An 18,277-nucleotide genomic window follows, 5' to 3' on the forward strand; every position below is an offset into this window, starting at 1 on the left:
GCCGTTTCAAAGATGCAGCACTCGCAAGATGTACTCCCAATCATCCCTCAGTCCCTTGGCAGGATTAGTGAGAAGCAGGAGAATGGTCCCAACATCACCACTTCATCCACTCGACCTTTTCAGCAGGCAGCTGAAACAAATGGTCTTGGTAACACTACCCATCTCCTCTCCTGTGCCTCAGAGACACAAAGCTTAAAACAAAGCAAATCTCTGATTTGAGATTCTTGGATTGTCTATTTTGCATGTTTTGCTTTGAAATGTCAAATTCTCATCTCAAATTGGGACTGGAAAAAATGATACATTATGGGAAATCCTATTCTGAGAAAGGTAAAATTGCTCAGTTTGAATTATCAGTATTAATAAAGGTACATCATGTGGATATTGGAAAATCAATGTTTTCTTTAGTAATGCACAAAATGGTAAAATACAGGGGAGGTGTGCATCCAATAAAAATCTTTAGAAATTACATTCTCCACCACCACTGTGTACGTCTTCATCAGAGACTGATGAACAGAAGCTGCACGCCTGCTTATTACCTCTTTGCTACAGAAATAGCACAGAAAGTACCATGAGGGAGATAACGGTGCAACAAGCTGCACGTGCTTATTCCAAGCCACTGAGTATTTAAGGGTGTTTTCTGAACCTGTTTAAAATTAGCACTGATGTCTACGTTAATTGGAAGTAAATGGGGACTTTCAAAGCAAGACTATTTGCTTGTAAGGTGATTTTAATGTGGAGAGGCTCGAAGAAGCCAGAAGAAAGAGAAACAAATTAAAAACCTAAGTCTGCCAAAGAGCTTTATATGTATGTGCTGACATTATAAGGTTACAATCCAAGATAAAACGTACCGAACACCTTTGTCTCAACAACTTCCTGGCAGAGATCCCATTAAGAACCAAACTCAGGAGAACTTACATTCTTTCTGCAAGGGGAAATTCAATAACTCGCTGATGATTACGTATTCGACTATGGAAATACGTGTACTTTTGTAATTTTTATGCATCTCTGAGTGGGATGGAATCAAACAGAAATAATCTCAAAATGGATTTACTAAGTGATAATTAGATATTCAGAAACAGGAATGTGTTAAAAGAAAGAAATGGCAAGGACACAGGCAGGGAAATGAGCGTTACAGAGTACACTGAAGTTAGTAGGAATTTGCTAGGTTAGTGGAATTTGGTTCAATTACTAAATACAGTTGAAAAATTTAGTCTGGAAAGACTTTGTCCCAGTATATGTTTTTTTTTTAAAACCCAAATTGGAGGACCTCTTTGACTAAAGACTGCACTTTTTATTTACTCTTTGTCAAGTCATTGGGTTTATTTCCATTAAACATTACTATACCTTGTTCTATTTAAGGCAACTTGACCTGGATTCTTGAAAAGCAAGAACGAATAAAGTTTGTTAACAGGTCAAAAAGTTGAAACTCTTGAGATATTCTATCCCTGAGTGGTAACATTAGTGTCTTTTGTCATATCCTATACTATGAAGGCAGGATGGGGTCCTGGGGCCATTAATCAACAATGACGCAGTAGTGTCTCAGCTACTTGCCACTGGAGTCCATAAATACCCTTTTTAACCCTAAAACTCTGAAGAAGAGCTCTTCCTCTCCTACAAAAGCAGGACATGGAGTATGAGTTCCTAGTGGAGCTGAACAAAGCAGAGCAGCTTTCCAGGCACTGCAAGGCCACAGAGCAGCACGGCGGTGCGGCGATGGATGCAGAGCGATGCTGTGTCTTGCAGCTCACACACAAACCAGTCTGTCCTGTGGGACGATGCTGCATTAACTGTGCCTCTACGAAAGGAGATGCAGAGCCGTCTTTTACTCAGAAAGCTCCTGTACCATTGCTACTTACAAACCCCCAAGCCATATGAGTCCGAAGATTTTTATTTGTCACTACACAAGAGACTAGATAAGGTGGCCTTAACTGTAAAGGAAACAGAAGTGCTTAAGATCTGAATTACCTGCCAAACGGTTTAATGCAAGAGCAAACTAGTGTCTCTACGCAAAAGTGTTTGTTGCCTGACTCACATAAATGGCCCAGCACTAATAAGTTTCATATATTTGAAGCACTGCAATTTGTCCGTTCTCTTTAAGCACCATTCCATTTATCACTAGTCCGTGGTGAGGAGCTGCCACTGCGAACTTACAGCAGCGACAGGATTCTTCTTCTGCCAAGACTAAATGTGTGTCCAAATCTAAATAAAACCAAGGTTTTTCTTTTTTCACAAAAGATCAATCTTGGTTCCTTAGTGTACATTTCTCCCACTTTTGAGAATGACTATTTTCAGGTAAAATCTGTTAAACGCATTTCTAAAATGCTTCAACATAGCTGCACGCGTACCCAGAGACTTTGTGTATTCAGTGCCTCAGCTCTTACTGCATTTCTGACTCAACTCCAGACTAAAACTTGCCATTGCAACAGGAGTTCCTGTGTACAGAGGCAGATATGATCCTGTTCCTTGATTTTCAGATGGATACCAAATTCTTTCTTCTTGATTGTATTTCTGATAAACAAACAAAAAATCATTCTATACTACAGAGTGTATTTTGAAAAAGACTCCTAGGTTTTCATTTACGACAATGAAAACTCGTATATATGTATATATGCTTTTGATATACTGCCGCAAATATGCAGACTGCAAGCTTCCCCCCCCCCCTTCTCTTTTCTTTTATACCATCAATGGGTGCCTTTCAAATACTAGTGTGTAATTTGTCCATAGATGTTAACATTTTGTATTATGGTAACAACCAGGAATAAACCAAAATGTAAAAGGAATGCATTTTTTCTCCAGGTACATCTATTTGTTCTAAAATTACATAATTCTTAGATGGAGAAAAAGATATTTTATTGCATCTACCCAGGTGGTATTTTCCCTCAGTTGAGTTGACGGGTTTCTATCCTAGATATAAGCAGAAAAAAAATTAATCGGTGCTTTAGTTAAATATTTATTACAGCCTTTCACTATGCATTACAAAACCCCATTTAATTATTCAAATTACACCTGCTTTTATAAAAATAGCTTTCAAGTCAGGGTATTATTAATGGCTAGTTATACGTGTGTTTTTCTAGCTACAGTCCCTGCAGTACGACGAGCCCTCTTGCCCTGGCTGAAAACAATCGATTGCTGACACGCCTGAAGAGCAGCGTGCAAGGAAGCGCTCCCTGCGCCCTGACTCGGGCCCTCCACGTGCCACAGGTGCGAGGCACCGGGCACTGGCAAGAGCTTTGGCAAACAGATCTCAGGGTCTGTTTCTTAGTGAATATGCCATCAAGCGGAAATCAATCTTTTTGGATAGATGAGCACTGCTAAACCCGGGAAGGCTGCAGTGGCCACCCGGGATCTGGTGCTAGTATCTTACTAACCATAAGCCCTTGTCAAGACAACTTTTCTACGTGCACCTGAACAAAGCCTCAGGCTCTGGAACCAGCCAACCTGAGTAAAGCTGCAAGGTCTCCTTTCAGATAGTTTCGGCTGCTTTGTCAGGAGCACCATTCCTTGCACTAACAGGTATCCACAAGCCCTTGGAGAAAGGTGCCCACCCTCCAGGAGCATCCCTCTTCCCACTCCGCCTCTCCCCTGGCACTCGGCGCACAGGACCCCTCTCCGAACGGGAGCCATTCAGAAATGGAGTTTGCCTCCAAAGCCGGCTGGTGGGTCGGCAGGTGGACCCCGGCAGGAGCCAGACCGGCGAGCAGAGGAGAGACCCCGGCTCCCGCCGTGCCCACCGCCATCCCGCCCAGCGAGGTGACGATGGCAGGTGTGGCGGCAGCCAGCTCCGGCCCGGGCCGCGCGGAGACGGGCGCTGCTGGTACTGCTGTCACCGCCGGCAGCCCGTGCCAGCTCAGCCTGCCAGCTGCTAGTCGCTGCCACGCAAGGCGTAAAACAGACACGCTCAGCAACCACAGCGGCAGAGCCCAGCTTACGGACCGCGATATTAATTAGTTTAATGACACAGCCCTATTAGAAAGCAGAAGATAATTGTATTTAATTTGTGTGTGTTTTAATTACGGCCCGAGCAGCGCCAAATTTGATCAACGCATCATCTTTTCTGTTCTGCTCTGTAACCGTGTTCGTATTAATTTGCATCTGAAACAGGAGGGGCTGCTAAGCCCTACTGGGAACAGAGCTCCTTTTAGTTTTCAAAGTGTCGTCTTCCACATAGTGCTGCTGTGTGGGACCTCTGCCTGCTGATAACAGTGTCGTCTTCTCCTGTAGCCACAAATTAAAAGCAGGTTTATGACCACATGCTCCCAGACCCTCCAGGGCCCCAGAGGAGGCAGCCAGAGAACAATTCATTCACTCATCTCTCCCCTTATCCGTGATGGAAGTAGAAACAATTGCATCATTTAATTTACTATTGCAACGAGGATATGGCTCATTGGCCCCTCGTTGTTTTGAAGATGGATTTAATTAACCTCCTATGAATCTTGCCAATAAGCGTGGCAGCATCAGTACGCAACGGAAGACGCCAAAAAATCAGCTGCAGAGATGGGTAATCGGTATTTTCCAAGCCCAGCTCTGCAGAGAGGACTTTGGCCCCAGCAGAAAGCCAAGGAGCACACTGAGTTAATACACTGCTGACTTACCTCTGGGAAGTGAGCTCGGGTTTGACTTAGACCACTGAGAAAAAGAGAGGTAATTGAATAATTCCTAATAGCCACATATATCTTTAATGCAGAAGCCGTTTGCGATCACTGGAAAATAAATAATTGCAATTAACTACACTGTTAAGTAAATATACAGTCCCTTGGGGAAACAATCTGCATGCTTTTATCAGTCTGGCTACAATATGAAAACTCATCACAATGTCTATGAGAGTAATTTATAACGACGTTTAGCAGGTGCCTCAGATGGGTTGCTGCAATTTACATTCATTAATAAAACTGGCCTTATTAGACCTTAAGTTTTATGCATTAATTTAATAAATCTTTATTACATTTTCATTTTACACAAGATCTTGTTTCCAACATTTCCTAGAATCTTGTAAAGAAAGTAAAATCTTTATGAGACAAGTTATTTACAATGAACTATTTGAGAAGATAAATCCAATCCAGGATCTTATGCACATTTCTAAGTGGAATGAAAACACGATCTGAAGCTTTTAAGCTATTAAGAACAATTTATTCCATGATATGCAGGTTTATCTCTGAAATAAAGCAATGTCATTTTTCCTTTATAAGGATGGCTCAGTATGACTTTACCAAAGGAAGAAGCGAACCCCATTGCAGTGTGAAACTACCAGCTGTTATGGAGCAAAAGAACACACTAACTGAAGAACATGAGAACGAACCAACGATTCCTTTCATACATGTAAAACGGGTTCTTTTGCATGACTTGTAGCACTGTTATTAGAAGCTTTCCTTCCTAACTATTTAAAGACTTAATAGGACATGAGGTTTCAATAGTTCTTGTTTGGTCAAGATTTAGTCAGGCTTTCTTTAATTTGCCACTTTTCTAAGAAGAAGTCTGCTTGTGGTGGCACCTGCATACCTGTGCCTCTTTATTTTGTCCTGCTGTAAAAGTTACAGGAAGAGGGTCTCTTCTTTTCCCACTTACCACAATTAACTATTCTTCAATGCAGCAATCAGCCCAAAGACACATCCCTCATCTCAGAAATATCTAAGAGGTTTGGGTTTTTTTTTTGTCTGAGAGTCAGATTTTGAGCGGCTTAGGGACATAACTGCAATGGTAGAACTTGGTGTGAAATGGCACTTTTGCTGGTCTAAAAAGATACGTTGACCAGCTTCAGTTCTTGCAGGAGAGGAAAGACAGCACATGAGACTAACAAACATCGATGCAAGCCCAGAGTAGGTAGAAATAGGTTTCTTAGCTGTTGACAGTTTTTGTTGCATCAGTATTTCCAACTCTTCCAACTATATTCAACAACTCATCACTACAGAGCAGTAAGGCTTAAGATCAGCCTCAAAACATGCACAAACCATCTGAAAATGCGTATTTATCACTATGTGTGTATTCAGCATCTACTCTGGCATCACACAAGAGGCTACGAAAAGCGTACAAGATTCATGAGAAAACACTTTTCTACTCTGGGGATGACCAACCACTGGCACAGGTTGCCCAGAGAGGTTGTGGAGCCTCCATCTTTAGGGATATTCTAAACCAAACTGGATATGGTCCAGTACAACCTGATCTCGGTGACCCTGCTTGAGCAGGGGTTGCACTAGACCTCAAGAGGATTGTTCCAAACTAAATGACCTGTATTCTGTGACTGGGTCTGTCTGAAGATGCAAGTAAGGTATGACCAGCATTAGCAGACAGGTTCATAGTCTAGTTAGAAGAGTAAAACCAACTTAGTGATTTCCAACCGTAATTCAAGATCCATGAACCTGAAAGAGCACAGGTTTCCAATACCTGTTGTTTTCTATTTCTGAAAATGCCTTGTAGCTCTCCCAGTACAGATTTGAAACATCAGCTGTTTTGTAAATACTGTGGCCAACATACTCCCTGTGTAACCTTTGTGATCATTAATGCTATATTTTCCTTTAGCAGCGCTTCTGTGCAAGTGCATTACTATGCTGAATGGTTTCAAAGAACACAATTTGCATAATCCCTTCTTTAAACATTTTCCAATTTAATAATTTTCCAATTGTAATCACATTTTCTGCCATAAAAATGGAATGGTATTTGTGGTCACAAACCTCAAAATTGCCAGATTATTTCCAATCATTCAAATAGATTACGCTTATAAGGAAACAAATATTAAATTCATAGCTATGGAAACTAGAAAATGCTTAAAATACTGTCATTATCATATGGATCTACTCAGAAAAACGTTTCTAAATTTTTGTTTCAATTTATGAAATTGCTGAGGAAAATATATAGTCATATCTAGAAAAAATGTCACATATAAAGTTTTTTTTTAAATACTCTTAAACTAAACTGTGTTAAAGAGAACAATATTGTAAAGATTTAAATGTAATGATTTAAAAATAGTGCTTAGATGCCATGTCGTGCTGTCTAGAACTACTGTCATACAGCAGACGGTTCACTTATCCTGTGCCGAGGAATTCAGCAGGACTGACAAGAGCTTACCAGTGGACTATAAATTAAATGGATGCAGCTGAGATCTTAAATGTATACGTGTAGACATCAGCACGTCATTGCTGCCTAGAAAAGATAACAATGCCTAGTTTGTTTTGGATAGGGAGACAGAATTGCATTTGCCCAACACTATATACACTAACTTCTTTATGCCATGTCCGTATTTTTATTACAATTAAACATTAATAGTTTCTCCTGAATGCTCGCTTGTCAAAGCAAAAAAAGTCGGAATTAAAAAAAAAAGAAATGACTGCTGTGTTTGGAACACCAAGACTGCACAGTTCTTACATGCACTTTTCCTGACGTACTGAAAACATTTCTGCAAATAGTTAAAAAAAATACACACACACACGTGTATGTATTTGTGTCCAACAAGACAGCTAGATGGTTAGTGATGACACCAGTACTAGTGATGCCAGAAGATAGGAAGAGCCTTATCCGGCCAGGTGACCTTTTTGGTTCAGGGAAGCATTATCTAAAGATGAGAAGGTAATCAAGTCTCCATGTCCACCCACAGCCTGACCACCTCACTGAGAAGCAGCTTTCCAAATCAGTGCTAATTGCCTAATTAGCTATCAATCTTTTTGATGACAATTACTAATGGGTCACGTGTCGGCTGGAGTTTGCAAAACCCTAGTTACTGCACAAAACACGGGACTCTGTAATGAAACAAGTTCAACTTAAAATATTTCTTCAGATTTAAGTAAGATCTAAAGCAATTACTTAGACATCAAAAGCTGTTCATTAGCTTTTTTTTTGAACAAAAGATGCTTGTTCAAATGAGACAGATGTCTTACAGGAGGAGGTCCATGTTTTGCAGACGAGCACATCGCAGCAGTCCTTCGGGGTGCTTCTTCAACTCTGCTGGCACAAGCACACTTTGCAAAAAGATCTGATGCCACTGCTGTCTTTTTCAAAATGAAAGACCACATCGTGCCAAGCCTGTGTGATCAAATGTGATTCGCTGTAGCATCAGCAATACAGGAGGAGCTAAAAAGTCATGCCAGAATGAAGTTGTTCCTATTTTACCAGATAACATGAAGTCAAACGATCAGAAGTGGCTGAGAGGCACAACGCAAGTGAATGACAGAGCCAGATATGCAACTTCTTTAGGAGTAGTTATTACCTCTTAAAAACCGTTTCATCGGCAATTCCAGTTATGGCTTATGGAATGGCTGCTTGGCAGAGGTCTAGGAGAGAAATGAACGGTTGAACGTAACCCATTAAGTAGCTAGGGCGGGTGTACAAGCACGAATTCCTACTTTTAAGATGAGGACTTTGCTTCTTACTCTGCAGATGGAGCTTGAAAGCTTTTTGTAGGCCAAAATGACTGGAATCCCAAACCAGCATTTCTGTTGCTACCTTTACAAATGTTCATATATGACACACTTTATCCCTCTCCAGCTTACCAAGTTACTATCAACCCTAACAATATGTCCTTTAGTGAGGGAAAAATGAAAACTGTTTTTTCTGGATACGAGGGAAGGTTATGGTTTACCTTGAGCAAATGGATTTTGTGATTAATATGACTTCCTCGTAAAGACCTACGATTTGCATACTGAACTTTATATTCCTGAGTTGCAATTCTTGGAACTGGGGCGATGCAATTATCCTTCTTCTCTTCGAAGTACAAGGAACTCTAAGAGACATTTGGATCAGCAGTTTGAGCAGGAAACAGGTTTTTATTCCAAAACAGTCAAAATAAGCCCAGTTTATTAAGCCTGATTGTACTTTCTTAAGGTGGATAATAGGATTTGGAAGATTTACAGGTAAGAGTTTCAGTGGATAACTGTTAGTTGTTTTTTTTTTTAATGAAAATATAGTAATTCTCAAAGATTAAGGAGTTACTCTGGCCAGTTGACAGCAAAAATACTCTTCCAAGGTCTAGAGCCACCTAACACTTGAATGGTGATTCAAATAAAGCCAGACTGGTAAACGACTCACCGAGGCAAAAGGAACAGAAGGAGAAGCATTTCTACTGAGGTCCACAGCCAAAGCTGGGAGCTGCGACGCTCGGGGCTGGCGCAGGGCCACGGGGAGAGGAGGCAGCTCCCGACCGCGGCTCCGCTTCGGCCACCGAGCTCCAGCAAAGCGCTGGGGCGAACGAGGATGGGAACGCTCTCGTTTTTCACAGCGCTGCTCCAACAACACGGGGCAAGGGCACCTCTGCACGTTACAGACCCAAAACGACAGCCCACGCGGGATGCCAGCGCGCTGGCAGCCCTGCAAATTCACTGGCGGGGGTCACGACCCTCGCACTCGCACTTGCACAGATGCATGGGAATGAGGAGGCAAGGGGAGATTTATGGAACTGATTCTGCTTCCAAATTCACACCAGCAAGTGTTCATAGAGTTTACAGAAAATATTAGATGCTAATAAGTTGTTTCGACTAAAAAGTTAAATATCCCTCATGGTAAAAGTGGAGATCGGCATGGCCTCGGACCCACGGCAGCGTGCCACCCTGTGCCGTCTCTGGCAGCCACAGCAGGGGATAAGCTGCTCAGGGACTGAGAGAAGAGAATTAACTTACTTCTTCCATGCGTTCACTCACAGGAACTTCATTTCTTTAATCTCCCATATCAAACAAAAAGAACCTGCCCTCCTCAGTCCTTTGTAGCAAACCCCTCATTCATGCCTGCACAAACGTTAGTTCCCTTCTTACCCTTCATGTCCTTCAGAGATTTTAGTACCCTGCTTTGATGAAGTTGACAGCCAACTACTCTTGTTTAATTTCAGAACCTCCAAGCATTTACTCTATTACCTTTTCTGAAGAACCAAAACACTAACTCATAATAATTTTTAAATTTCTGGAATATTCCAACTTCAGCCTACAGTATACCTCACTGCTGCTGCAGATTTCTTTGAAGTCACTTCATCAAATCCCCTTTCCATTCAATTGGAGAAGATAATTTTCCAGAAATAGAAAACCTACTTTTGTCACACACACTAGTATAAATTTGCAATGTATTTCTGATAACCGCCAAGGTTACAGTCACTTATCGGTATCATCTTTAAAACACAAGGAGAGCAGAACTTTTGGACGAACTACAGGAGAACCATCTTCTACACAAAGAAACATCATAAATCATGTTTCCATGAAATGCTGTGACAATACCTGTATTAGAAACATTGCAAAGAAACTAGAATTCATAGTCAAACTAATACAAAAATTTACAGTAATTTTGTATATGTTGTAAACACTTCCCGAACATGCTGGGAATAGACCTTCCGGAAGATACACGGAAGCAGAGGCAAATAATTAGAATGCTGTACCACCTAAAAAGTCTAGCATTTAAACTGAAAATTCAGTAGGCAAATCTTTGAATTTAAACAGCAGCAAAATACTCAGCCAACTTTGCATATGCAGGATTAACTGAATTTAGTTGATCATCAGAAAAAAAATTAAGTCTTAGAGCATGCTTTAAAATGATCAAAAACTGAGGAAACGTAAATCTTTTTTTGGAATGTATTGCCTTACTAAATCCATTTGCCACTTCGAAGGCGTATTTTTGGAAACACTCACAGCAGGAAGGCTGAGGAGCTGAAGATGTTCAGCGCTGACAGAACACGGTGCCCCAAGACTGACCACGCGCAGAAGGGTTGTCACTGCTGCTCACTCGTGCCCCGCAGCAGCGCTCGGCCGCGGCGAGCGTGAGCCCACGGCACGCTGCTCCGGGAGATGAGCCCACGGCACGCTGCTCCGGGAGACGGCTCTGTGGGCGTGCGAGCCCGGCAGTGGCAAGGAGGATGCTCAGCAAGCTCACTGCCCTGGATTTCAGGAGAGCAGACTTCGGCCTCTTCAGGGATCTCCTTGCTAGAGTACAATGAGATGAAGCCCTGGAGGGAAGAGGAGCCCAAGAAAGCTGGATAATATTCAAGGATCACCTCCTCCGAGCTCAGGAGTGGTGCATCCCAACAAAGAGGAAGTCAGGTAGGAACACCAGGAGGCCTGCATGGATGAACAAGATGCTCCTGGACCAACTCAGACACAAAAAGAAGGCCTACAGAGGGTGGAAGCAAGGACAGGCAGCCTGGGAAGAATACAGAGCGATTGTCTGAGCAAACAGAGATCAGGTCAGGAGAGCTAAAGCCCTCATAGAGTTAAATCTGGCCAGGGACATCAAGGGCAACAAGAAAAACTTCCATAGATATGTCAGTGATAAAAGGAGGACTAGGGAAAATGTGGGCCCTCTCTGGAAGGAAATGGGGGACCTGGCTACCCGGGATATGGAGAAGGCTGAGGTTCTCAATGACTTCTTTGCCTCAGTCTTCACTGGCAAGAGCTCCAGCGGCACAGCCCGAGTCACAGAAGGCAAAGGCAGGGACTGGGAGAATGAAGAACCTTACTCTTCACTGTAAGAGAAGATCAGGTCCGAGACCATCTGAAGAACCTGAAGGTGCACAAGTCCATTTGATACTGTCCCACACGACATCTTTGTCTCTAAACTGGAGAGACATGGATTTGACGGATGGACCACTCGGTGGATAAGGAATTGGCTGCGTGGTCACGCTTAAAGAGTTGTGGTCAATGGCTCGATGCCCAAGTGGAGACCAGTGACGAGTGGTGTTCCTCAGGGGTCAGTACTGGGGCCAGTGCTACTTAACATCTTTGTCAGCGACATGGACAGTGGGATCAAGCGCACCCCCAGCAAGTTTGCAGATGACACCAATTGTGTGGTGTGGTGGACATGCTGGAGGGAAGGGATGCCATCCAGAGGGACCTTGACAGGCTGGAGAGGTGGGCCTGTGAGAACCTCATGAAGTTCAACAAGGCCAAGTGCAAGGTCCTGCACGTGGGTCGGGGTAATCCCAAGCACAGGTACAGGCTGGGCGGAGAATGGATTGAGAGCAGCCCTGAGGAGAAGGACTTGGGAGTGCTGGTGGATGAGAAGCTCAACATGAGCTGGCAATGTGTGCTGGCAGCCCAGAAAGCCAACCATATCCTGGGCTGCATCAAAAGAAGTGTGGCCAGCAGGTCGAGGGAGGTGATTCTGCCCCTCTGCTCTGCTCTGCTCTCATGAGACCCCTCCTGCAGTGCTGCGTTCAGCTCTGGGGACCCCAATACAAAAAGGACATGGAGCTGTTGGAGTGAGTCCAGAGGAGGCCATGAAGATGATCTGAGGGCTGGAACACCTCTGCTATGAAGACAGATTGGAAGTATTCAGCCTGGAGAGGAGAAGGCTCCTGGAAGACTTTCCAGCACCTTCCAGTACCTAAAGGGGCTACAAGAAAGCTGGAGAGGGGCTTTGGACAAGGGCGTGTAGTGACAGGACACGGGGCAATGGCTTTAAACTGAAAGAGGGGAGATTTAGATCGGATATAAGGAAGAAATTTCTTCCCTGTGAGGGTGGTGAGGCACTGGCACAGGTTGCCCAGAGAAGTTGTGGCTGCCCCATCCCTGGAAGTGTTCAAGGCCAGGTTGGATGGGGCTTTGAGCAACCTCGTGTAGTGGAAGGTGTTCCTGCCCATGGCAAGGGGAGCTGGAACTAGATGATCTTTAAGGTCCCTTAAAACCCAAACCATTCTATGATTCTACTTCTGAATGTTTATTTCAAGTAACCAGTATTTAGGGGCTTTAGCCTGTCCCAAGGAGAGGGTGGCATCAAGCACGCCTTATGAGATCTCGCAACCAAAGCCAAGATGGGGCATCACTGGCTGAGACCCAGCAAAGAGACTCTGATGTCCTCGATGCCTGGCACACACCCAGAGCATACAAACGTCTGAGACTTCAGGAAAAAAACTCTTTTGTGGTTCCAGGTCCTCTCATGTCCCCTGTATTATGAATCACATATTGGCCCAAGAAAACTAGACTAAACTGGAACCTTCTCATTGGCCCTTTTCCGGCTGAGGACAATTTTAAAATGCTTTAAATGGCTGAGCTGTAGGTATTTCTCTGAACATCATCACACCAAGCTAAACTATGCTCCAGCTATAATTCAAATCTACTATAAAACAATTGTATTTGCTATGCTCGTTATGCCACAGACATCCTATTCCTTTCTTGCCGTTTATCCCTCTGGACAACGCGCTCCTTAATGCATACATGGATCTCAGAATTGCCAGAAGCCTTCACCTGTTTTATTGATCCCCCCCGGATTACTCCAACAACAGTAAAGCAGATTTTCCTAGCAAGAAAATCAATATCACTTTAGATTAAGGTTCCCATAAAATGTTTAACAAATTATATATTAATGATTTATTACCTATTAATTACGAATTAATAAACACAACTTTTTTGGGATCTGATTTACCACACCGCACTTCAGTGTCTGGACTCCACGTCTGAAGCAGCTCTCAGCCTCCCTTTCGACGGCTTAACTGAGAAATCCTTTCGAAACACACTTCATTCCTCGTGTTTGGTATCAGCACAGTCCACGTTTCCACAACACACGTACTGCTCACAGCACCTCACTGCCCAAGAGTTCAGCACACTGGGGTCTCAAGAGGGAATCCAAAAGGTCAACAAGAAAAGCAGAGAGACATTTAGTCACACATACAATGGCGACAGGTCAATGGATTAACCCTTAACAGTCCCAGTAGTCACTACACTGCTGAACAGTCGACAGAATGGTTACTGTCAGCAGTTTGCTCAGGCACACGCTTACAATGCCAGAAGGGACCAGGATATTTTTTGGAGTGTGAGGTTCCTGCACGAGCACAGGCTAAGACTTGGGCTGGCCCTGAGCAGTAGGTAAGAGACCACCTTTGGCCATTTTTGTTCCTGTTCTGCCAGCGCCAGTTGTGCACGGCCTCGCTGCAGGCACTCTGCCCTCTGCCACCTTTGGAAAAATGCCACAGTTGAGAAACACCATCTATAAACTAGTCTGTGAAGTGATTTGGGATTGGATCTTACACATCTTGTTTACAATCAAACCAGTAGGTCCTATTTAGAATAATTCCTTCTAGAGGTGGCCTGTAACTCTGCCCTTCCAAACTGTACCTCATCTGTCCCCCAGGAGCCTGGACTTTACTGTCAAACCAGAGTGCCGTACGCTCACTACTGATCTGTTCATGGCCGTCCCGGTGCCGAGATTCTGCCAAAGACACGCTGCCTGTACCACCACTTCTATGTAGTCATCTCCCTAGGACAACCACTCTTTAAATCTTTTGGATCTTTCGACAAATGAATTTATAAACTGTACCAAAGGCAGAAGAAAAACAATATGACTTTAACTGCACATATGAAAATCAGAAATGGAAGTTTCTAGATCAACTTTAGATATGCCTAATTAATGTTGCAATGTAGCTGGGTGGAGTTCTGGTTAAAGGGGTATGCTATTTCTCAAAAAAAGCAACAGAAAATACATAATATTCTAATGCTTTTTACATTCACACGTGCATACACCTTATCTAGGAAGAATGGGTAAACTGATTTGATTCATCTTCAAGTTACACCTTGTGTGCTCAAATGCAACAACATTAACTGACATTGGTAAAGGATTCGTAAGATGAAAAGCATTGTGTCAGGACTAAGGATCACCTGCAGTCTTACTACCTGTTGTACAGTTCACTCCGTGTGCATCGCCTATGGTTAGTGACATCATGTTTTTAGAAACGGATCACTTTGAAACTCACAGATACAGACGTAAGAATCATAATCTACCGGTGATGATCATTAATACTGCGTGTAGGAGATACTTCTGCTGCAGCGTGACTGAAAGAGGTGCTCTCAGACAGGAGCATTCTCGATAATACTGTTGCACCACTAGAGAATAAAACCCAAACTGGCATAGTATTTCAAAACTGAGTAACCCATAAACATTGACGGTAACTACGGGAACTGCGGCGCAGCAGGGCAGGGTTTAGTCCTTAACACACGCAGCACGAAGCTGCGTTACTCTGAATCGGTGACTTGAATTCCATTTCAATTATGGTTTAAGCTTGTTAGTTCAACGATTGCAATGTAGAAAGGATTCCAAGAGGGAATTTATTAGCTACATACACAGGCTGTAATGTCAAACTCCTATTTTTCAACAGATGAAGGACTAAGCATGACATAAGGAAGGAGAACTGCACCGCACCTTAAGAGGGGTATCCAGCCTTTGACACACCAGCCACGTTATTTCCTGCTGCTTGATTTACAAAATAAAAAGCTTTTGGTTTAGAAGACACATGCCTATCCTCAAGGACACCAAAAAGATACTGCAGTATCTCGGAGAATTAAAGTGGGAAAAGCATGAGATTAAATTGGTTTTCAACCTGGATATTATTTCTGACCCTGTGTTACCTGGAGACGAGCTTTAGCAGTGAAGTCAAGGTAATCTCAACTCATGATAAAAAAGGTTCACTGCATTCTTTTTGGCTTTGTACAAATCTTCTAGTCACCATTCCACACTGAGATGCTGCTGTCACAAAGGTTTGCTCAAATGTACGCTCGTATTTTTAAAGTGCCGAATTCGACCACAGAAATGTGGTAAATTTCTCTCCACTCCCCAACCCCCTCCCTCCCCGAGTGCAAATATAAACCAGCGTTACCCCGCTTGCAGGAAATGATTGTGACATTCACTGTGAGCTGGAAGCATATGGCAAAAGTCACAAACACACAGCAGAAACGTGGTGGCCTGTGCTGGGGCTGGAAGAGATTTCGAACAAGGAATCTGCAGGCCTGCCACAGGAAGAGGCTCCTGCACGCCGTGTAAAGACTCCAGGTCTCATCTCAGACGGGTGCCCACACTTTGTCCTTTCTGTACTCAGGATTGCGAACAGGTGGCACGGACTCTGCAGCGCACTGGCACGTGCTCACCTTACACACCACTACTGAGAAGAAAGGCAGCACGTCGGCTGGGTTTTTAATTGCTTCAGCAGATTCACAACAGTGATTTTTAGTTACCTGTCAGATGCTCCTGTTAAAAGCAATCTACACCAAGTCTGATGTCAATATTAACATTAGTTCATTAAAGTCACTTTCGGCTTCTCCACAGGGAAGGATATTTGAGAAAGAAAAACTGGTAGGGAATACAACAGAAGGAAAATAAAAGTCCTACCTCTACTACTGCTTTGGCATCCAGTCTAAAGTTGAAATCTCCAAAGACAAAATATGAAACTTTCTCAAACCGCTGATCTATAATTCTGGAAAGAAAAAAACAACAAAACAAAGCAAAACAAACCCATCATTCAGCTGTACGTATACATGAGCACGCGCAAATACACAATTCTTAGCTTCTAAGTGCAATCTCAGAAACAATTATTGGAACGATCAAAACTAGCAGTTTATACTGGAACAATACATTAACCATAGTTTCGGACTTTTTTTTTTTTTTTTGCTTAAGCAATTCTGTCTCTGACCCCGGTAAAATAATGCAGTTGCTTTCCCCTGTCTGGCTGAGGAAAGCAGGCTTGCAGCGTTCGTACAAATAACGCAGAACTGGCATTTGGGCATCACGGAATCTTGAAGGGGGAACAGGGGTACTCCACACCTTTGGAAGCTTAAGTGTATGGCTTTGGGCTGGGCAGCTAAAACTTGTGAACCTCCAATTAGTGGTGAGTTCAGAACACGTCTACCTTCAATCGCTTGCTGAGGGAGTTTACTCATCTGTAAGACTGTAATCACCAGCATCTGTGAGCAACCAAAGTATGAAAAACGATGTTAGGGCTCAACATTCATCATCTCAGCTGATAGAGACTGATCTATGAGGTTTCTCCGGCCTCAGCTCTCTCTTCTGTTTAAAGCAGACTTTTGCTAAGGTTGTAGCTAATGCCTAAAAGGTGATCCTTCCAGATGTGGAGTAAAGATTGATTGTTTTCTCAAGCCTTTGCTCAGTACTCAACAGGGAGACAGGGCATTACTGTTCATCTTTCAAATCTTGCATTATTAAAAATTATTATTAGCTTAGCTATGATTAATAACAATTGTCTGGTACTCCTAACAATGTGCAATTTCATGCACTTCCAGAGATCTTGGCATTTGAAAATCCACTGATTCACGCTTAACTTCAAAACCAGCAATCAAGGCAATTAATTTCCTATCAGTAGCTGAGGAAGGTATGAAATACCTGAAACGCAACTGCTACAGCTACGAAGAAGACAGACGGACAAAACGCACCAACAAGTGGAAAGGTACACTGGATGTACCGTATGTAAGAAATAAGGGCCAAATGCAAGGCAGGACACTGTGTACATTCTGGGAATATTTAAATACGTAAGCACTGCAATGCCAGAAACCCCAGCTGAGCCAGAGCAGGGACCCACATGGCCAGGTGAAGCATTACAAGGTGAGGCACGCTAAGTTGGCTTCCTGGAACGACACTACCCCACAAGGAGGTATTCATTTCAATGGCTTTAAAAGTTTTAAACCATTACATCCATTTAGACTTTTCAAAGCTATAAAGATACAACATTGGATTTACAGTGAGATGCTGCTTCTCCTCTCAAAAACACCTCATATTTTTAGTCAACAGTGATCTATTACATAGGGAATATTATTCTATTGAAAAATTAATGTGCCTCAGAGCGAAGGCAGTGATCATTTGAAGTAAAATCTCTTGCAAAGATGCAAAGACTTATCCTCTTCTGGTATGAAAATCTCCAAATCCTCCATTCAGCTGACAAATTATTGCAGGTACTGTTAATAAATACTGTCTACTGTCAGCTCCCAGCAAGCACTGAGAAAAACCTGTCACTCCTGACCTGTACATAACATTAGTTTGATTAGTGCCCCCCTGGCACCTTAAGGGAAAATGAGAACTTAAAAGTTAAACCATTTACATTACCACAATTTGCTAACACTATCATTGCAAAATCTGATATGCAACTTATACATAAGAAAAACTGATTTTGCTTTGCCAGCTTTTCTGATTCATATCTTAGTTTTGGCTTTGCTCATTGCCATTTACTGCTGACAAAGAAATGACAGATATCGCAGGAATGACATCAAGGTCTAGAGAAGGCCTCTTAAAACAAATTGATATTACGAGAATGATGCCCGGGATTGTATTATGCAAAGACAGATTTTCCAAATAAACAGACTGTTCCAAAAATAGCCAGTTAAAACGTCTCCTATCCAATGATCAAAACAGCTGATTAGTCTGCTTCTGATCAACTAATTAAAATTCAGTCATTTCATAGTCTTGCACATTACCTGATTTAAACATGATTCACATACAAATCAATGCCAGCTTTAAAATTGATTTTAACCAGTTGCTCCCCTTGTAGTTTCTCTTGTTGGACTTTTCAGAAAGAGCATCTCATGACAGACTGAATTAAAGTAGT

At 42.7% G+C, this 18,277-nt stretch overlaps 1 protein-coding gene across 1 annotated transcript in view; it reads right to left on the reverse strand.

Moving 5' to 3' along the window:
- INPP5A (inositol polyphosphate-5-phosphatase A) overlaps positions 1-18,277 on the reverse strand; it is a 253,129-nt gene that overhangs the window by 62,202 nt on the left and 172,650 nt on the right. Inside the window, 1 exon segment of the mRNA XM_086616504.1 lies at positions 16,054-16,138. Within this exon segment, the coding sequence (XP_086472630.1) occupies positions 16,054-16,138 (85 nt within the window).

Source organism: Tauraco erythrolophus, chromosome 9 (assembly GCF_009769465.1).
Source record: "Tauraco erythrolophus isolate bTauEry1 chromosome 9, bTauEry1.pri, whole genome shotgun sequence".
Lineage (NCBI taxonomy): Eukaryota > Metazoa > Chordata > Aves > Musophagiformes > Musophagidae > Tauraco > Tauraco erythrolophus.